Below are 22,692 nucleotides of genomic sequence, written 5' to 3' on the forward strand. Positions count from 1 at the left end.
CAGTTGAAGAAGGATCCACTTCCTTTGGTTTGTGATCTTTAGAGAGAATCAAATCCGAAATTGTGGCCTTGGCGAAGGACATAATAAGCATGTCTATACCCATAGTGGACCCATAGAGAACAGGAACGGACGCTTCAGGTAAAGCGACGAGGTCCAGTAAGGGTGTCTTCGTCTTAGGGAGAGGCCAATTGCCATACAGAACGGGCACTTTGGGCACCGCACAGAGACCTGCGAGTAAGGAGTCTGTTTGAAAGGTGAGAAAACACATTTTATCCAAAAAACAAGGCAGGCGGTTAAGCGGTGCATCAACCTTAGGGAAAAAAGTCTTGGGGTTAAAGCTGGGTGCCTCCAACACAAAGAAAGAAGACAGAGAACTAGAGCTTGGCTTCGGAGTGGAGGTCCCAGGTACCCAAGTCTCACATGATACTGTGGGAGAAGCAATGCAAATTTTTACTGTTTTAAACATAGGGTTTTTAACATCGGTAGCTCCAGGCACCTTTTTGAGAGGTAACCCTAGTTTTGGGACAGGACAGTCAATAGCAAGTACCCCAAGTATTGTGGAAGACACAGAGAAAAATAAGTCCATTTTAAAGACGGGATCTTCTGAAAAAAGGGAAAGTTCCAAATGCGATACCCCTGAGTTCGTGGTAGTAGACATACAGTCAGTAGTGGATACCCCGAATACTGTGGGCGAATCAGCGTGAAACAGTATTATTACAGGAATGGGCATCCCAGACTTAAAGTCATTTTTAATCATCCCGGAGGCTGTGGCATGATCCGTGAGAGAAACTGGGGTAAACTCTCCAACAGACACAAGGGACATCTTGCTTGTTACAGAATTGGGTCCCTGAGAATCCCTAGTGAGGGCATCAGACTCCATGGGAGACTTAGTGACAGGGGTTTTGGAACTGATTAAAGGAATTGCAGGTATCACAGATTTAATAGGAGAAATACCTTGCAAAACAGAAATTTTAGTAAAGGTGATAGGCATCACAGATAGGACAGACAGAAGTAAGCTAGGCAAGGTTGCTTCTATAACAGAAGATTTGGCAGCGGCAAAGCTTAACTCAGCGGCTGCTGGAGAACTTTTAACTACAGTGAGAAGGGACTGCAGATTTACAAAGTCAGGGATAAAGGGAGTCTCAAACTTGAAAGCCTGATCCTTCAAAAAGAAGGGCCCTAACTTTAATGGTACTGAGGGAGCAACAGCAGATACGCTGATCTCAGTAGGGGTCACTTGGAAAGGAGCATAATATGTACTGTTCGCTTTAAACCCTAGGATTTGAGAAAAGGAGAACTCAGACAGTGCAAGTGGGGCAACCACGACTGTGCTGGCGTCTGATGTGGGTATTTGGGAAAGAGTGTCTGGGACATCAGAAACGACAACAGATTCCACGAAAAGGGGTCTATGCTCAGAAGCAGGGGTCTCAGCTCTCTGAGTGGCAGACGGGGTGAGTGAAATACCTAGGAGTAGGGATTCTGCGAACAGGTTTAGAGAAACAAACGGCTCCAGAATACTTTTTACTGGAGCCAGTATTATTGCCGAAAGTTCAGGGGGAATAGCCCCGAGAATTTTAGCCGAGTCAGAGGACAAAAGGGGTTTTTCTCTGAGGCTAAGGAGGTGTCCCTGACTGACGAACTAAAGGGATCTACCAAGGAAGGTTCACAGGGCTGACCTGCAGGGGTTAACATAGGAAAAACCCCAAGGGTTAAATTACTCTGTACCTGAGAATCAGAGAAATAGAAGCTAGTCTCCGAGAGTGGGGTCATAGGGGGTTCTGCCTCTTGCCCTAGGGACCTATCATTAGACTGCGGAATACTAGGGTTAGCAGTAGGGACCTCACAGAGCAGACTAGCAGGGGTTAATACAGAAAAAACCTCAGAAACAGAGCTTAGAATTTTTGGTTTAGGAAAAGAGGACAAACAGGATTCATTCTCTGGTGCTAGGGAAGACACACTGACCTGGGGACTGCAGGGATTTACAGTGGAGGACGCATAGGCCTGACTAGCAGGGGTTAAGACCAGAATAACCTCAGGGACAGAACTTAGGGAGGTTAACTCAGGATTAGGGAGCGTGGTAGCTTCTTCCTTAGCGGGCAGCGACAGAGAAATGGTTTGACCATTCTTAGGAGAGAGAGGTACCCCCACAGGTTTAGCAACAGGACTGGCAGCATAGAGAATCTGCCAAGCAGCAGCGTTGGCAAGGAGGGGATCCTGTTCTATTATGTGAATGTCTAGTGTTGAGGAAAGTACATGGAGTGTATCTTGAGACTGAGCCAACATGAGGAGGGCGCCCTGTTGTACTAGGGGAATGTCCAGTGATGAGGCCAGGAGGTAGAGTGCCTCTTGGGCGTCGGCCAGTTCCATAGGGTACACGTTATCCCAGGTTATAGGGGAATCAGGAGAGCGAATACAAGCGGCCAGAGACTGTTTTAAGTTCAGGATGCAGTAAGCCTTAATAAAGAGATCACAACGGCATTGTCTTTGCAAAGGGGTTAAACCTTCATAGGTAAACATTTCATCCATCAGGGGTATTACTTCACACAAATACTGGCCTTCATAGTGGGACTGATACGCAGGCCGGGACATAACTTCAGTTGGTAAATTGCCATCCCCCGCCACGGCGCGGTCCGGTTTTAATGGGCCGAGCATACTGTTACGCCGATGCTCGCCACAAACCGGGACCGGACCGCGGGGCTGAGGTGGGGTTATATAATCACTGACCTTAGTCCACGCAGACTGATCCGGAGTGCGCAGTTCGTAGTCGTACATCGCAGGGTCAGGATTGGAGAAGGCAGCATCGTCGTTAATGAAGCAGGAGTTCGGCAAAAGGAAATCAGGAGTACCCCGCTTCAGCTTAGGAGCGTGAGCGCGGGGGTGGCTTCTGCGCGAGGAGCGGCCTCGGCCCATGACGCCAATCTCAGCAGGAGGAGACAGCAGGCTGGCCGAAGTTCACCGCAGGGCAGCGTCGGGAAGAACCAACGCTTCAGCGCAGAAGTCTAAGGCAGGCCACTGCAAGAGGATCGCAGCAGGCCGCAGGACAGGAAGGGTAGCCACTGCTAGGAGGGAATGCAGCAGTTACCAATGCTGGCATCAACGCTTCAGCACAGGCGTCCAGGATAGGCCACTACAGGAGAATAGCGGCAGGCCACAGGACAGGAAGGGTAGCCACTGCTAGGAGGGAATGCAGCAGTTACCAGTGCTGGCATCAACGCTTCAGCACAGACGTCCGGGGTAGGCCACTGCAAGGAGATAGCAGCAGGCCAGTGCTGGCAACAACGCTTCAGCACAGACGTCCAGGACCAGGCCCCTGGATACTCAGGAACTTGGAAGGTAAGAACGCTAGGAGAGAGGCCTGAGGTGGTTTGTGGCAGAGACAGTAACATAGAGGTAGGAATAGTTATGCTCGGCGCTGGTTCAGAGCCAACGCCTAGAATATAAAGGGCGGAGATCCAATCACAGGAGGAGGGTGTGTGAGAATTCCTCCAATGAAAGAGCACAGGGCAGAAGCTGCAATGAGAGGCAGCACCTGTGCCATAGATTGCCAGAGGAAGCTTGCAACTGCACAGGTCTGCAAGGCTGCAGTCAAAGCCAGTAGTGGATTCCTTACAGAGAGACTGAGCAAAGCCATGTACATAGTCAACGGATATAAGCTCTTTAAGGGCCGCGCAAGGAGGGTTACACAAGTGTAACCAGGTCTCCTCTGCCCCTCGACCCCCCCCCCCTCGTTACCTCCGCTGCCGAGGGGCACTCGATAGACCCGCCGGCACTTCTGGAGGGTGAGGGCCATGCAGGGAGCGCTTCGGCGCTCCGGAGGTTCCCAGCGGCTCCCATGCAGGGCGCCGCCATCTTGTGAGAGTTTGCGCATGCGCAGTGAGAGCTCGGGCGGCCGGACCAGTTGCGCATGCGCGAGCACAAGCGCATGAACCCTAGCCTACCAGGGAAGGCTCTTGGACGGGACTACGAGTCCCATGAGCCTTGGGGGACCCCACGTGACGCCAGGGAGCCAATAGGGCTACAGGAGCTCCCTGCTTGCAGGTAATAGATACATTTCGCGCGCTGGAGAAGCACGTCAGTCAGGACCAGGAAGAGCTAGGGGAAGGAGGTGAGTGCAGGGGTCTGTGACCCACTGCATTAGGCCAGCAGCCCCCTAGGCCCCAGCTAGGTCCTGAGCCCCTCACAGCTTGTGGTGCTACAGGGACAGGCCCTAGGTTAGGGACCTTGCCACCTTAGTAACAGTGTTAGTTAGGGACACAGTGGACGCTGCGCTCCCCGAGAAGAGGCTTGGGCTCAAGCCTACGCCCCAAAGAGACAAAGACTATCTCCAGGGTGGGATCGCCCCTGGCGGACCCTCGTGCAAGGAAGGGCTGGATCACAGACGGAATCACCAAGCGGCGGATCCTTTTCGAAGTTGCTTGCAGGCCCGAGTGCAGGAGCACTCGGCAGGTACCTTCATAAGTGCACCAACAAATCACCTATATATATATTCTCACATAGTGGCAGCGCTGACCACGGGACAAAGGGGTTAGACTGTGGACACGGTTTGGGGGTACACAGTGGTCGGTGCAAGGTACACTCTTAGTGGAGTTAATGACATTTGGGACTATGGTACATGGTGTGGAGTTACCCCCTAGGGGGAGCAGTGTTACAAGTACGCAGTAGTGGTTACTGATAAGTGTGTTACGTGTATGATTATCCTGCATATATATAAACTGGTTTTATACATCTCAGTGTATGTACTTATTGCATATGTGGGTCCTGTGTAGGCAACCTTCTACATTCCTAGAACCCTACACAGGTGGAGGCGCTGCAAACCAGATCGATCCGAAGGACTCACCCCAGGTTCCCAACAAGCGGGGGCTCAGGCCTCTTGTGAACCTACAGGTATACGCACCACACCTGGTAACACATAGGTTCCCCCTCACACACACTATATCTGTGCTTGGGGTAGGGGGAATACCCGTTACACAAGGATCAATGGTTGCCTGAAGCAGTGTATTTTATCAAAGCCACAACAGGAAAACCAACATTTCAGTTCATAAACGAACCTTCATCATGTCTATCTATCAATGTATCTATCTCCCTTTTGGGAGTGTTTCTAATCTTTTTTTGGGGGAGATCCATTAGTTTGTTATCCCTAAAACATGGCCGGGCTGGGGTATACTGGAGAGAGATGAGAAATACTGTCTATGTATATATCAATCTATACAAAAAGTAAAGATATAAATATGTATATTATAATCATTAATTTTCGTAGGCAACTTTTAAAGAGTTAGTACAAAAATCTCACTCTAGTATTTAAAGCTCTATCAGCTGCACAATTCCACGGTTACATTTAAGGTAGAGTAATCCCTGTAAGACAAAACATACACTATACAGAAGCAAGATGTTTATATTAGTCTCATCCTTTTTTTTTGGATATGACTATGAATGATGTCTTGCTAGTGTCTGCAAAGATAAAAATCTGAACATGTCGCCAGTTATTCCAACTTTAAACAACCTTAACCAAATAAAAAGGCATTAAAAAATTATTAACATTGTATGCATTGCGGCTGACCTGCCCCAGTATTAAATTAATTAATTTACTATGCAAATTAACTCTCTGAATACATAACATTTTTAGCTTCCAAATCCATTTTTAAACCTACCACCCAAAAAATTAAAAGCAAATCGAATTTTCCCTAAAGCTTGAGCCTGTAGAATTAACCCTGTAATGCATTGCAGGCACCTCCGACAGTGAAGAAGTTAAGCAGCTTGTATAGCCAACCTCAGGCTAAGGAAAAAAAAGTGTGTGTGTGCCGAGCATGCGCATTTTAAGTGAAACGTCTTTGTCTTTTGTCACAGAAATTGGATTTGTGATGGTGATGTTTTTAATTAAAAATCAAAACACAATTTCAGTGCCAAAACGCACAGAAGTTTGTCTTATAACACGTATTTTAGCTATTTGCACTTCTATATATATATATAGTGTAACGGTGTTTCCCAGGGCCCTTCTGATCCTGACCCCTATATGAGAAAACTGGCCCCCGTTACATGTCATGTTGTGTGGTGCACCTGCTGGCTCACAGGACTCCTGAGTCTCCCGCTCCATGGTATTGGGGATTTCACCAGGACTGGCTCGTGAGGTAGTGTTGAGTTCTACTCACAGTTTGTACAGCGCCTCCATCTCTTCCAGGTCCCCATGGCAGCAGGGAGGAGTATCTGGAAGAGAACCCCTGAGTGCAACTTCTCCATGATTAACTCCAGTCTCAGGCAAGAAGGCTCTTTGAATCATGGGCATCTTTATTGACATCAGCCACGGCAGACTGCCCATCATAGCGGCCGGTACTTAGCCGCACATCAGCATAGTTGCCCCATCAAGGAAGTTCCCTCCTGACTCTGTAATAGAGACAGGGATATCTCTGCCATCTCTCCCCTAAGGGAGGGCCACCATCTGTGCCAGAGCCCTGACACAGTGTGGGGTCAGCTTGTTACACTCTGCAACTGACACTTGAACTTCACTCTTGCACTGCAGAGAACCTGCAGTCAGACAGAGCAACACACTTGACTAGCACTGAACTGAACAATTAACTTTAGGAAGTGATGCATATTATATAGCTCCAGAAAAACCACCCCTACGTCACTGTTAGTGGACACAGGGCATGCTGTCACTTCCTTTGCTATATAATACACCTCACAAGGGGTGAGGCCAATCCTCATGATAACTTCTGGCAAACCTGCCCTCTTAACAGGGATTACTGCACAAAAGGAGAGAGGCATGTAACCCCAAAATTACACAGGGCTACAATAGTAACTGTGAATTCTGTGTGTGTGTGTGTGTCTGTGTGTGACAGTCAGTGTGTGTGTCTCTGTGTGTGTTTGTGTGTGTGTGTCAGTCAGTGTGTGTGTGTGTCTGTCAGTCAGTGTGAATGTGTGTCTGTCAGTCAGTGTGTGTGTGTGTCAGTCAGTGTGTGCGTGTGTGTCAGTCAGTGTGTCAGTCAGTCTGTGTGTGTGTGTGTGTGTGTGTGTGTGTCAGTGTGTCAGTCAATGTGTGTGTGTCAGTCAGTGTATGTGTGTCTGTCAGTGTGTGTGAGTGTCAGTCAGTGTGTGTGTATGTGTGTCAGTCAGTGTGTGTGTGAGTGTCAGTCAGTGTGTGTGTGTGTGTCAGTCTGTCAGTCAGTGTGTGTGAGTGAGTGTGTCAGTCAGTGTCTTTCCTCTCCCTCCCTCGACGTCACTGATTGCCTCTTCTGCCAGCAGTGACGTCACTTCCGTTATGGAATTTTGTTACAACACAAGGGATTTTTCCTATCAAAACTCTGTAGGTGCCAGCAAAGAAGTTTCACTTCAAAAATGAGCCAGCAACCAACCAAAACTTGCTGTAAGCTATTGTCCTCCTCTTTGCTATACAGTAAAATGATCTGTAGCCGTATCCCACTCTGCTCGGCGACCTCCCCTTGTTACCTCCGTGCCGGAAGCAATGGCGAGTGCTGCCGGCGCCAAGCGGCAGACCCGCCAGAGGTTCTGGAGGGTGCGGGCCGAGCAGGGAGCGCTCCGGTGCGCCGGAGACTCCGCGGCGGCCCGACAAGGCAGGGCGCCGCCATATTGATCGTCGCGCATGCGCAGTGCGGCAGGTAGCCCCTAGAGTGCTCGCGCATGCGCAGTGATCGCACGAACAGCACGGCAAATCAGCAGAGGGCTCACAGCAGGGACTACATATCCCATGAGCCCTAGGGGACCACACGTGACGCCAGGGAGCCAATAGGGCTGTAGCCTCTCCCTGCTGAAGGGATTTTAGATACATTTCGCGGGGTTTTGAGGAGCACGTTAGTCTGGACCAGGAATAGCTAGGGGAAGGAGGTGAGTGCAGGGGTCAGTGACCCACTGCATTAGGCCAGCAATCCCCTAGGCCCCAGTTAGGTCCTGAGCCACTGTGTAGCTTGTGGTGCTACAGGGACAGGCCCTAGATAGGGACACTGCCCCATTAGCTATTTGGATAGTCAGGGACACAGCGCTGAAGCCGTGCAGCCCTGCGAGGTGGGTTCTGGGCTCAGGACGCCGCCAAAGAAACTGAGACTAAGGTGATATTATCCACGCCGGAATTCACCCAACGCGGTGCGGAGGACGATGTCGGATCGGGCGGAATCCCTGTCGTAGTCTGCGGAACCCGGGGTGGGAGCCCCGGGCAAGTATCATATCTTCAAGTGCACCAACACTGTACAGCAACGCAAGAAGCACGCCTAAAGGGTGGGGGTATCACTTGGGGACACTTACGTGGAGAGTGGCCAAGGGCCTTTTATAGTGCGATTGGACACGGTGTGGGGATACACGGTGGTGGGAGCGGGGTGTATGTTATACCTTGCCCAAATGAAATGTTGAATGTTATGTACCGTAGAGCAGAGGGGCGCAAACTTTTTTCCCTGCGCCCCCCTGCCGGCTGTCCCCTCACTCCCGCGCCCCCCCCAACCCCAACTTACCCTCGCACCGGCGTAATGACGTCACATGACCTCGCAGCGTCATTTTGACGCCGCGTTGCCATGGCGACGCCGGGAGGAAGCCGCCGGAGCCACGGGTAAGTATGGTTTACAGAGGCCCTGCAGCTCCCCCGGCACTTAATTTAAGTGCCTTCGGGAAGCGCGCGGGGCCTCTGTAAACCCCCCGCCCCCCGTCGGCAGTCTCGCTCCCCCCCTGGGGGTCGCGCCCCACAGATTGCGCACCGCTGCCGTAGAGTATAAGTTATGCGCATATATGCAGTAAAGCCTGTCCTGTTTTACAACTGGGTGTTTACCGTGATTGTTTCCTGTGAGGGCCTCCTCCCACTCCGGTCGGATCCCTCCCAGGTGGAGGCGTTGCACCACGAGATTGTCATATGTATGTACCCCAGGCTCCCCAAGCGGAGGCTTAGGCTCCTGAGAGCCACACAGGTTACACAGCAGGTAGTAGCGTCTGTATTCACAGGGAATACCCGTTACAGATCCAAAGGGTTTATCCTGAGCCTGTACCACAGACATGGTTTTAGGACAAAACGCAAGTAGCACCATATTGAACAAAAGGCAATACATGGAAACTAAGGCCTCGTCCAGTGTGATGCTGAGGGGGCTCGCACACGCTCGCGCTCAACACGATGAAACATATTGCTACAATGTTTTTGTCCAGCGTGAGCGCGTGTGAGAACACGGCACTCAGCTGCAGACAAATCAATTTGGTTTGCCGCTCGCTTGCGCGTCACGTGAGTGCTTCGCCCAATGAGGGCGAACCTGCACCGTAACATCATGACCGTACCCCCCGCGACACGTCCCCCTACATGCGCAACCAGCAGGCCACAAATCGCTCGAGCAAAAACGTCACGGAGCTAAAGTGCCAGCGCCCTCGCATTCACCCTGGCCGCAGCCTAAGACAACGAGCTTTGAAAAGTTGGGACTTACCGATAAAAACGATATAAGCACAAAAAGCAGACTTGCATATGTTCCATGCTCATAATCTACTATTACAACTTTCTCAAAATTTAGCAAAAGCAAAGATCTATGTATTTCAAAAGATATTTCAAAATATGAAATAGCCACTGGATGAAGTGTGATGGTATTACTAGGTATAGGGTAGCATTACTTTTCATAGTTACAAATTTATATTTCAACTTTGTATTGAAGTCAAATGGATTTGTTTTAAATAGGTCGGACCAGTGGAAATAGCCCAATTACCTAAAAATGCCAGATTGTCTTGCAGTTTTGTCTACAAAACGTTTCAAAATGTAGTTTCTAGTTTAATAAACACAGAGATAAATGAGATTTTTCACAGGTAGCGTTAGGACCTGCATACTGGTCATGCCGTGAAGTGGCTGCAGGATTATACAGGCATACGTCTCGCTATATGGTCCTTCACTTTATGGACACTCGCGAGTACGGACATATTTACAATAGCACCATTCCCCCTGTGTCCGTACGCTCGCTTTACAAGTACAGACACTTACTCAGTCCTACAGACCACTGGAAATTGGAAAACGGCAGCTCGCGCATGCGCCTGTGAGTAGGACACAGGCACGTCCTGAACAGCAATACCAGCTCCCTACCTCTACCGATGTGAAAAAAGGTAGTGCTTCACTTTAAGTACATTTTCAGACTAATGGCCCATCGGATTAACAGCGGGGGTCCCTGGCAGTTCCATTCAAACTGAATGGCACTGCCAGGGACCCCTGCTGTGTTACTCCGATGGGCCATTACTCTCTGCAGAAACGTCACTGAAATGTTGCAGCATGTACCCAGCATGTACCCAGCATGTACCTGGGTTTTGTTGGTGATAGCCCCAGATTTTCCAAGGCAAGTTTAAGGCAAGTTTTAGAATACTCGTCGGCGCACCTGTACTAGAAACCCATTGTGCTTCTGACTCAATAAACTAAATGCACTGTACTGGGGTGTGGGGATATATAAAACTTTTGTTATCGTCTTACTTTTTCATGAATACCAAATATTACATAACCCCGTCTCGTTTTTGCCATCCCAATGTCCCGTTTTTGTCTAAAGGAAATATGGTCAGCCTACACAGGAGGGATGTGACTCCAACGGTTTTGAGGCAGGCACCTGGAAACTGCAACAATATAATTTAGGGAGGATGAAGCTTGCATGCTAGGCCGTGGGAGAGGGGAGTAACCCTAGCACTGCCTGCTATTACCAGGACCTATAATACTAGAGCAGAGAAATATATATAGCCAGGGGCTACATGGCTGCACATGTCATTACCCAGAATCCCTGGCTGCAGTGGAAGCACTGTATGCTAAGATATAATGGGGAAAGGCCGGGTTGCAGACCTGTCTGAGACGTGAATGTGCTCACAAGTGATACAGCTCAACCCCGTTATAGCGTGATCCGCTATAACGCGGATCCGCTTATAACGCAGTTTGAGCGTGGACCCCGAATTAAAAAAAAAAAAAAAATGTTAAAGTTTTTTAATTTATTTTTTGCACACACACTGCACACACTCACTGCACACTGCATACATTCACAGCACACCGCATGCACTCACAGCACACTGCACACACTCACAGCACACTGCATACATTCACAGCACACTGCACACACTCACAGCACACTGCACACACTGAAAGCACACTGCACACATTCACAGCACACTGCATATACTCACAGCACACTGCACACTCACAGCACACTGCATACACTCACAGCACACTGCATACACTCAGCACACTGCACACACACTGACACACACAGCACACTCTCATAGCACACACTCACAGCACACTGCATACATTCACAGCACACTGCATACACTCACAGCACACTGCACACACTCAAAGCACACTGCACATACTCAGCACACTGCACACACTCACAGCACACTGCAAACACACACATTGACACACTGACACACACACACACAGTCTCACACAGTCAAATACACACACACACACACAGACACACTGTCTCTTTAAGGGAGCTTGCTCTCGCAAGACGAAAGCAGAAGCAGGAAGCAGAGACAGGGAGAAGAGCTGCCAGATGCCAGGTAAGTGCTGTGTGCTTTTGCCGCTGACCCACCGGGCCCGGGAATGCTGGGAGAGTTCTCAGCTTTCCCCCTCCGGCGGACACAGTACCACCACAAAAAAAAAATTATTCTGCGACCCCGTTTATAACGCGGAGGTCGCGGGTGGCCCCCGAGGACCGCGCTATAACGGGGTTAAGCTGTACTTCTATTTGCTGATTTATTTTAAGCATTTTCCACTATACCCTCGCTCTTTTCCCGTTCCCCTATTTCTTCTGAGTCTCTCCTTTTCTGTTTACATCAGTGCGTCTTGTCTTGTGTTAAATACGTATTTCAAATGTCCCAAGCTCGTGAACTTGGTTTCTTTTGATTACGTCAAAATATACACAAAGTACATTATATCAGAATATATACATTGTAGGAAATGAATGTACTGCTGGAATATGTCTTGAGCCAGTAGGATGACATTACATAAACACAAGGAGTGGTGTGTGCAGTGTTCAGTTTGCTAAATATAGATATTGAGGAAGTATGTGAAAAAGAAAGACGTTCTTATTTATCTTAAAATGTGACTCAGTATTTCTTGTTAATTATTTTGGTTATTTTCTCCTTTCTGTTTGTAAATGACTTACATATTTTGTATATTACAAGTGGCCTATTTATTTAATAGGGATGTTTAGAACATGTAACACTTAATCTAGTTCATTTCATGTAGTTTGTTATTGTACAATATGAACATTTTGTATGGGGTGACGTTATTTATCACAAACTCAGCATGAAAAATAAAAGACACCCATTAAAGTAATTGTTTCACAATATGAAAGAAACACTACCCACCTCTCAACACAGTGAGAAGTGCAGCAACGCACAGTTAGTGTTGCAGTAGCTACCATGTACTGTTAACTGTGCACTACCTGGCATCTTATCATATCGCATAGGGACCAACCGTTTACCAATAAAACACTACTGCTATAAAGGAACAGCCAACCCTGGGTTCCAGAGCACTGCATTTAAAGGAGCAATTCGTGTGCTTTTTTTTATTATTATTATTTAACATAGGTTTGAAGCAGGGGGTCTCCGGAGCTGTACCCCATTCATTTCATCTCTGGGGAGTCCCTGCTCCCTCAAAAGGGGGTGCCAGTATCTTGGCAAAGTTTAAAGCTCCCACTTCACGAGGGCCAATAGGAAGCCGAACCTGATGACATCACAGCTTCCAATTGGCCCAGAGGACGCGGGAGCTTTGAAACTCCGCTGTTATGTGAACCCTGCATGCCGAGCGGAGCGGCTACCGGCACCTCCTACGGAGGTCTGTATCTCCGGGAAGCAGGGGGTCAACAGAGCTGAAATTAATAGGGCTCAGCTATGGAGACCCCCTGCTTGTAACAAACACATGCTATGTAACAAATAAATAAAAATGGGAGGAAAAATGGCCACTTGGATTACCGCTTTAAAGCGGCAATCCCGTTCCTACTAGTTATTTTTACCTCACATTTTTTCAGCTCTGGAGACCCTCCAGTTCCAGAGACACTTACTGCTGAAGTTACCGAAGTTACCCATGTAACGGTGTTTCCCAGGGCCCTTCTGATCCTGACCCCTATGTGAGAAACTGCCCCCCCCGTTCGTGTCATGTTATGTGGTGCACCTGCTGGCTCACAGGACTCCTGAGTCTCCCGCTCGATGGTATTGGGTATGTCACCAGGACTGGCTCGTGAAGTAGTGCTGAGATCGTACTCACAGTTGGTACAGCGCCTCCATCTCTTCCAGGTCCCCACGACAGCAGGGAGGAGTATCTGGAAGAGAACCCCTGGGTGCAACTTCTCCCTGATTAACTCCAGTCTCAGGCAAGAAGGCTCTTTGAATCATGGACATCTTTATTGACATCATTCATGGCAGACTGCCCATCATAGCGGCCGGTACTTAGCCGCACATCAGCATAGTTGCCCACCTCAAGGAAGTTCCCTCCTGACTCTGTAATAGAAACAGGGATATCTCTTCCACCTCTCCCCTAAGGGAGGGCCACCATCTGTGCCAGAGCCCTGACACAGTGTGGGGTCAGCTTGTCACTCTGCAACTACTTGACACTTGAGCTGCACAGACTCACATCTCTTCCACCAGACACTTGCACTGTCTGGATCTGATCTGAACCACTAACTTTAGGAAGTGATGCGCATTATATAGCTCCAGAAGGTCCACCCCTGTGTCACTGTCAGTGGACACAGGGCATGCTGTCACTTCCTTTGCTTCACACTACACATCACAATGGGGTGAGGCCAATCCTCATGATAACTTCTGGCAAACCTGCCCTCTTAACAGGGATTACTGCACAAAAGGAGAGAGGCATGTAACCCCAAAATTACACAGGGCTACACCCATTTTAAACCTCCCTCCAGGGGAAACAAAATGGCACCCACATCTCAGACCAATAAGAAGCTACAACATCGTCGGTTGTGACTTAATATTGGATGACCATTTATGAAGTATTACTGGTAACTTCACAGATAAGTATCCGGGGAACCAAAACTGAAAATACTGCTGTTGAGCTCTGGAGTACCCCCTGATCCCAATCCAGCAACAACAAAAAAAGGGGGGGGGGGGTCAGGTAGGGTTGTTAGGAGGCATCTTCAAAAATACTCGACACAATGGTGAAAAGTGACATGCTTGAGACACACACACCCCTCTCATCCCCCTCCGCTTCATGCTGTTTCCTCCTCTCTTTGCCCCCCTCCCTCCCCAAGGTTCCTGACACCTCCTCCTGATTGGCTGCATTAACCAGCAGCAGTCAATCAGGATGGAGGAAGCTGCCCAGTCACCTAGCACCAGCCTTGCTCTCTCCCTGCTCAGGGGAAATCCCACAGCCCCCCCAAGCTGGTCAGGTCACTATGTCCAGAGAGGTAATATCAGACATATGCATGTCCAGTATTACCTCTAATTTTGTATCCAAATACAGGACAGTCCGGTTCAATACTGGACACCTGGCAACCCTAGGTTAGGTAGGAGGGATTTCTGCTTAAAGGCCTAGATTTACGCTATTTTTATTTATCAACCTATTCCCTAAAGCGATTTTGTCAACAACAAAGCAGTTAATACAGGCTTTATATCGCAGCACATGGCATCTATGGTCCTCTTCTGCTGAACTGACAGCCATTTAGTGAACCCCCAAGCAGAATCTTCGCTGTTCGATCGGCAACTTCGCTAATTACTTTTCATTGTGTGGATTGACACCACGACGAGCCTGATACCTGGGGCTGCTTTAATTTTAGTTGTTTGGGTTGGAAGTATAGAGATACTCAGCATCATTATCAGGAACCCGCGAGGCATGTTTTTTCCCTGAACATGAAATGATGTTCAAGGATGTAAAATAACATCCTCCCACTATGTAAATTCCACCTTGAAACGGATGAATAAGAACATTTATTTTTACTTTGTCTGAAACGGCTGATTATGATTTTTTCCAGATGCAAAGACGGGGTTTATCCCGTACATTATCTATACAATAAGCCAGCCGCAGGCAATCCTGCATTTTTCCCCTATCTCTACTCCTACGGGCTGCTGTCCTGGTGCACTGGATAATGTCAGTGCAATAGTAAACCAGAAAACTACAATGTACTGATGTACTGATACCAATAGTGTTATGAGTGGACATGTTTACAGTTATATTCTATATTAACCATTTATCTTCAGGTGCAACACTCATAAAGAAAACTCATATGGCAGTTTTTACAAACGCTAATATGATACAAATATGTCTCTTGAATATTCCAGTCTTTTATAGGGAAAAAAAGATTTTTCATGAGAATTTGTCTGCACAGATTTTTCTCTATTTTGTTCATTATTTTGTATTAAAGTTCTAGTTAAAGCAGAAATCCCACCTTTTTCACAGCAGTGGAACCAGGGCACGGAGATCCTCTGTTTGCTGTTTTAAGCTCCGAGGAGCCCTCGGTTCGGAGATTCTTACCGGTTTAATTACCCGTGTTCTCCTCTGTTCTTCAGGAATTCAATATTCAATTATGACTGCCGAATCTCGCGGGGCTCAGGGGCCAATCGGAAGCAGCAATATCATAGTTTGCAGCTTCATGTTGGAAAGCCGTTTTAAATATGGAATCGGATATTTGGCCGCAGCCACTCCGCCACTGGGCACTCAGCCGCCGGCCGTTACGCCAGTGAGGTATGTTAACTTAAGGGGTTTTAGCGGTTAGGGTAGGGGGTTAAGGATAGGGGTTTTTTTGGGTAGGGAATTAGGGTAAGGGCTTAAGGTCTTTAGGGTAAGGGATAGCGTTAAGGGTTAAGATGAGGGGTTTTGACTGTAAGGGAAAAGGTGAGGGGCTTACCGGGGTGGAAAAACAAACCCTGGCTAGGGGTGAGATGTCCCTGTGGCGAGTTGGGCGGCGGCTAAACGGCGGTGGTGACAGCGACCTGGCCATGAATAAATGTCCTAGACCAGTTTAACTGCTCTTTCGTAACACTGGTAACTAAACTGGTAGGTGTCTCGGGTCCTCGGGTTCATCTCTGCAGGACTCTGCAGTGAATTTGCCGGGATTGCTGCTTTATCATGTTTTGATGGACTGTTGAGCTGTTTTAATGATGTGGCATGTAACACCTCCCATGGTATTTTTAAACAGTCCATTTTAGCAGTCATTTTTAATAGCACTGCAGATTGAAGCCAAAAGACCTCACTGTTAAATGTACAATAACAAATGTTGTTCATCCCCAAGCTTGGAAAGAAAGTAGCAACGATTCCAAAGGGCCCTGACCAAGTCTGAGCTAGGGGGGGGGGGGGGGGGGGGAATGGGGGGATTATAATGGTGCCTACGTGAATTTTACAGCCATATTTCTTCACAATAAAAACTAGCAGTGGATATTGCAATAAAGTAAGGGACTAGCATGGAAAGAGGTGATTAAAGACCCAAAAAAACTATTGATTAAGTAGAGCTACTCTTTTAAACAGTCAATATAAAACCTTTGACCAATTATGGAACATATGAAGTGTCAAAGTACTGGAAGTTGATTTTTTATTCCCCATCGCATGCAGTGTTTTAGCTGTATCACAGGTGCCTGGAACATTGTTTATGTTGACTCAAATATCAAGGTCATTTTATTTGATAGATTAATGTATCTACTCAAGTTTGCCATTAAATGAAAAGTAAAATAGGCATTGGGCATGCATCTCGTCAATATACATATATGTGCATTTATATGCACTCAGTTTGCCCCACATGCATCAGGCTAGAAAGTGTTAAAAGGAGGAGTTAGGGACGAGTTAAGCAAATAAAAATAGCACTTGTGGTGCATTTGCATGTCTCAGTCAGGTCTGCAACTCTCTGTTATAATACCAGAGGTATATATCAAATTATCTCGTCTGGTTGTTTTTTTTCTTCTTCTTTTCTTGGTGTTAAAACAATTAGCTAAAGTGGCATAATCCTCTCTGACAGCAATGTAACTGAAAAACAAGAAAAGTGGAGTTTTAAGGTGGCGAAGGCATACACATTATTAGCTGTAAACATTAAGAGTTTGGTAAATTTGAAAAATTGCAACAACAAATGTAGTTGTTGTTTTAGTGGCCCTATTGGCTCTAGAGACGTGTAGATTCATTTTCCCAGATACATCAAGCAGCGGTAAGGAGAAATGGAGATGTTATCTCCAAAAAATAGTACATTTTTGGTCAACGCATGCAAGTTGACCAAAAACGTACTAATTTTTGGAGATTACATCTCCATGTTTCCGTACCACTGTTTGATGTATCTGTGCCATTGTAAGTTAGTATGCAGATAGTGTTCCATGATTTACTTGCATGATAAAAAAAAAACGCTTTCCTATTTTGTAGGACATTTTAGATCTGACATCAATGCAAAACTGTCCAGGTTGTCACTATGCATGGTCCACAAGAAATATGAATTATCTGTATGTTGTGCAAGCTGAATCCTCGTTCTTCTCTCTTTTTACTTTAATTATATTATGTTGTATATTATTGTGCAGTAATAGAGAGTCAGAAAACATGCTGTAATGCTAAATATATTGCATGATTAAGCAGATATTAATACTCACATTTCTTCGCCTCTTCTCCCCTCTCCTTCCTATTTATCCTCACAGGCATCAGCCCATTAAAATACCCTATTAGTGAAAGGTGTTGCTCTTTCTAGCCCACAAATAGCCTTAGGCAGCTTTTAACTGGGAATGCACTGGCCCACTGGCCAGGGGGCATGTGAATATGCATCAGCTAGTGGAAGGAGGGGTATATAAGCTTGGGATCAAGGGCTGCTGTCAGTAGTCTGATCCACCAGAGACACAATGCCTGTCTCTTTCTGCTATCTTTTTCTCCTACCCATGTTGATATCTAGGGGTACCAGCGTTGTAGTAAAAGGCCACCTGGGGCATCTGACCAACTTCTCACTAGAAGATGTCAATGAGATTGATGAAGAGGAACTCCAGAGTTTGGCTTCTCAACCACTGCCCAGCTATATGTTGACCCTCTACCAAAGGTTCCAGCGCACAGAGTCAATGGATGAGACTGAGTCTGGACCAGGAGCACCCTCTAGCCCTCAGGCTAATATTATCAGGAGCCTAGTAGCTAAAAGTAAGCTAGCCTTTTTATCTTGTTATGCTGTATGCAGCCATGCCATTTCTTTGTTCATAGCTAATTCATTTCTATAAAGAGACCTCAAGGAAAACAACATCTGTTTATCACTGTTCATTGATGATAAATTGTACCTCCCCTATCAGCTTTAGTCAATATTTACTAGTCATTGGGTAATATATGTTGAAGGTGACACGGTGAAAAGGTCACTACACTGCACAATTATGTTGACTGAACCATCTGACACCAAGTCATATATACTTTGGATATGTGTCTAAGATATTTGTAGTAATGTTATTTGGGGCATGTAAATCAATGATTAGCGTTACTGTTCCCTAATTTACAAGTAACTGTATGTTATTATAACTAGAAGAAAGAAGTTAGGTGCACTCACAGGCTCTATATAACTGACTCAGGTGCACAGAGGTCATTACCCACTGGGGAGACCTCTAATGCAGGGCCCATCCTCCTAAAAAGGTTCCATCTTGTTTTAGGAGGATGTATTCTGTTATTATAACTAGTAACCTCTGCACCAAGCACATGGCAATGTATTCAAGTTTCTCCAATTATGTTTGAATAATAAAATGATCTAGTTTTGCACGTGATTTGCCTTAGTGGTTACACTTATCAATCTTTTGTAATTAGTAACCCAGTTCAAGGTGCTACATCTTTACTAAAAGCCCATAGAGTGGGTGTACACCTGTACAATGGAATAATACATTGCATACAGTTTTTCACCAAACAACGGTCCGTTATATCTTTGTATGCAGCCAATTATAAAATGCAGATAAAATGCTGTTCCTAAGATTAAATGCGTAATGGGATTCACTGAATACTATGTGATTGCTTTCACACAAAGTATATATATAAAGCTATTTAAACTACCGATTATATATATATATATATATATATATATATATATATATATAGTTTAAATAGCTTTATCATTTTATATTAGTTGTTACTTTGGCTGCACAATTTAAGACAATGAGCAGACCATATTTTATGTTTTTGTCAACCAACGTAGACAAAATATTTGAATGCAATTTTAATCAAAATGACACAATACTGCGTATTAGAAAAGAATAAATTCCATGTAGTATTTAGTGCAAACAACATGTTTAGAAATATAATATGTGCATATTTCTTATAACATTATTTTAGTTTATGGTATTTTACTTGGCTTGATTCTTCCTATAATGTGCAGTCTGTGTATGATTCCCAAAATAATAGATAGTTGGATGGAAAGTAAGCTTCCTTCACTGAGTGGGGCAGTACTGTACTTAGTCTGGAGAGGAGTCTGCATCTGATAAGACCAGCTGATGTGAGAGCTACATTGTCTTTGGGCAAAACAAAGACATGTGCACCACCATATCTACCCAAGCTAATATCTGGCTTTTAACTGAAACATCTGGTGTTCAATATCTCACTTTTACAGCATGGGATCTTTAACATACTGACTTAATTATTGTCATCGTATTTGTTATGATTCCTACACCAGCTTTATGTTGCTGACTAAATAATATACAGTGAATGACTTGCTAAAGGTTATTTAGAAGAGAGTTTATTTATCCTAGGTAAGTTTGAATCTGGGTTATACTATATGTAATCAATCAAATGGGCATGGCAAAAGTAATTTTCTTACTAAATCTAATTTTAATGCTGCATATCTAAAATAAAATGTTTGTTGTTATATTTCCCAAACTGCAGCTTCATGTACACATATTTCTGGCGTGTTCTTGATAACATTTGAATACATTATTAGTCATAAATTAGAAATATACCTGTGTGTCAGATGTTTGAGCAAATGTCTAGAATGTCTAAGAAATAGTTTCTATTGTTCTTGTCTTATATTTTAAAGAGGAGGTTCAGTGTATGTAATCTGCTGGTCTCAACACATGATAACATCTGATTCCCTAGACAGTAACTGTGTGTGTGACATTACTTCACACCATTATTTCTGAGTAACTTGCAGCTACTGTGTAACGTGTTTATATAGTATGTGGTGTTATTTAAAATGTTACTGCTGGTAACTAAATTAATTCATTTCATCCCCAAACTATGACAGATACAACAGGTCTGTGCTTTGTTGGAAATAGAGATAGTTCATTGACACCATTGGTTCAGATAATAAGAATACATACTAAACATTAGTGCCTACCACTTATTTATGTAGTTTAATATGTATATTTATTTTTTTAATGGTTCCTCCTGAAATGACACGAATAGATTAATCAGCACAGTTTATACATTCTGTGTCCTTTTGAAATGCAATGCTGGTGAAATGCTCTGGGTTTATACATGTAGAGGTTTGTGTTAAGCCAGGACGTGTCATGCATTATTCCCCCTTCACTTTGATGTCTCTGGTGACCCATGCTACACTTGTTAAAGCTCCTAGCCAGACAAATTTATGAACTCCAAAAGTCTCAATACACATCCTTGTGCTTGTCTGAAGGGGTCCTGCTTAAAAGGGTCATACTGTAGCTCAATGTGGAGCCTCCCAGCAGCGCTCCTCCTTATTATTCTCTTCCAACCCAAGAGACAGTGGATTGAGGACTCTGCCAGACAGCCCTATTGAAATCCCAAAGCATTGCAATCCACATCAAGTACACTCTTTTCAGTGTGGACCTGATTGGATTATCTATAGAGCATCACCATCAACCGAGGAGGTCTTTCTAAAAGCTTCACTTACTCTATTATTTATGCGTGGGACTTCTAGTGTCTTAGAAGTGTTTCAGTTTCACAATTCCATTGGCAGATTGAACAACACAGATAGCAGAAAGAAATATTAAAACAGTATGCTTAATCCACAGGATAAACACACTGCTTACTTCCCTGCCACTCAATATAAATTGATGTTCTGTAAAGAATGAAAACTAGACGTGGCGTTCTTTAAAAGCATCCCTGAAGGATGTGGGGCTTGAGATTTCCATACAAATTATTCAGCATCATAGGTCTCTTTCATCACTATGTCAAATCTGATCAATCTGTTATCTTGACATTTAAAAACATGTTGGTTCCTAAAAACGAGCTCAGGTTTTTTTCAGACACAGCAGATTACATTCTGAAAGAATGTAACGTTGGGGCTTCTATTGACTTTTCTTCCATGGATGTCTCAATCGGTAGCCTTTTTCTTCCATATTATGGATATAGACAATTGTGTTGATGATGTAAAATCCTTACAGAAAGATGCACTTGAGATGGTATTTCATCAACTCTTGTAGGTCTCTCTCTCTGCAACATTACAGCAAATTACCTGAGGAGGCTAAGGGATTTACTGCCCCTTCTATAAGGATTACTAGAACGATCCCTATATATATAGCCCATTAAAAAGTATTGATCACTCTTTGCAATTGCAAAAAAAAAAGAATAGTGGCACAGCAGCTCCTGAAAGTGCAAATGACACTGTCTAAATCCAATTAGCAAAACCAGCTAATTCCCCCCAAGTACAAATAAGGTGTACATGGGAAAAGATAGAGGAACTGGGTCATTTCCAGGGGACCTGCCTGGTCCAGAAACCTTCCTATCCATTTCCTGTTATGTGGTTTATTTACCATAAATCTAAATGTACTCCAATCCAAATTAACAATTCTATTGACCTCATGTACAGTATTCTAGTATATATATATATATATATACCTCCCCTGTTTGTATAATGTATGGAATCTCAGAATTCTGCTAAAATTGTATGTAAAGAGGTTGATAAGCCCATCATCATAGAACATTAAAGTTATCCTAAAATGCAATTTTAAAAAGACATTTGAATAGGTAAGAAAAATTATAATTATATGGGCTCAACAAATGGTATATGAGATTCATCAACCAAACAATGATTGGCTGAGCATCACAGTCTCTAGCACAGGAGTAGCCAACTCCAGCCCTCAAGAGCTACCAACAGGTCAGGTTTTCTGGATTTCCCTGCGTAAGCACAGGTGGCTCAGTCACTGATTGAGCCTCCTGTGCTGAAGCAGGGATATCCTTGAGGACTGGCGTTGCCCACCCTTGATCTAGAGATTATTAATGTAGTCTGAAAAATCTGGATTTACTTTAATATTAATTCAATAAACATTTGAAGCAACTTCTGACTTTCAAAGCAATTGTTGTTCAGGACAAAAATAGCTACATATGCAATGAACAGGGCCGCCAACAGAAATCTTAGGGTGCAGGACAAATGCAAGGAGCAGCCACCCCCTCCTACCCATAGCACACCTAACATGAAATTATTTTTTAGGGTGCAATGTTAACTTAAATGGCAGTGTTGCAAGCCCTATTTCACACCTCGCGAGCTCCTTCTATTTCCCTCCCTTTTCCTATGTATTTCACTCCCCTCTGTCTAAGGCCCAGGGCATGGTTACTGCTTGCTTGCTCTCGCTTGCTCTCGCTTGCTGCTGCTTGCCACTGAGCCCCTACAGTCGCAATTAAAGCGGCTTTAGTAGGGGCTCGCGCATGCTTTCCGTTGCTTGCTGAGGCGCGCTTGAACAGAGCCGACAGTGAAATTTTAAATTCACGCGCTGAGTCCGCTCACGTGACGCCTCAGCAACCAATGGAAGGAGAGCAGGGAAATGTGAACGGGGTCTGGCGCCAGCGGAGTGAGTGTACCTTCTGCCCGATTCCTGTGGCTGTCAGCCTGCGGGAGATGGAGGGGGCTTGCGCCG

The 22,692-nt window shown here is 45.4% G+C and overlaps 1 protein-coding gene across 2 annotated transcripts in view; it reads left to right on the forward strand.

The window, feature by feature from the left end:
- Positions 1 to 17,187: 17,187 nt before the first annotated feature.
- Positions 17,188 to 22,692, forward strand: part of NODAL (nodal growth differentiation factor) — a 35,268-nt gene continuing 29,763 nt past the window's right edge. For both annotated transcript variants that reach the window (XM_075610756.1, XM_075610755.1), the window contains exon 1: positions 17,188 to 18,037. In XM_075610756.1, the coding sequence (XP_075466871.1) occupies positions 17,752 to 18,037 (286 nt within the window). In that variant the 5' untranslated portion in view covers positions 17,188 to 17,751. The remainder of the gene's footprint in view (positions 18,038 to 22,692) is intronic.

Source organism: Ascaphus truei, chromosome 8 (genome assembly GCF_040206685.1).
Source record: "Ascaphus truei isolate aAscTru1 chromosome 8, aAscTru1.hap1, whole genome shotgun sequence".
In the NCBI taxonomy this organism is placed as follows: domain Eukaryota; kingdom Metazoa; phylum Chordata; class Amphibia; order Anura; family Ascaphidae; genus Ascaphus; species Ascaphus truei.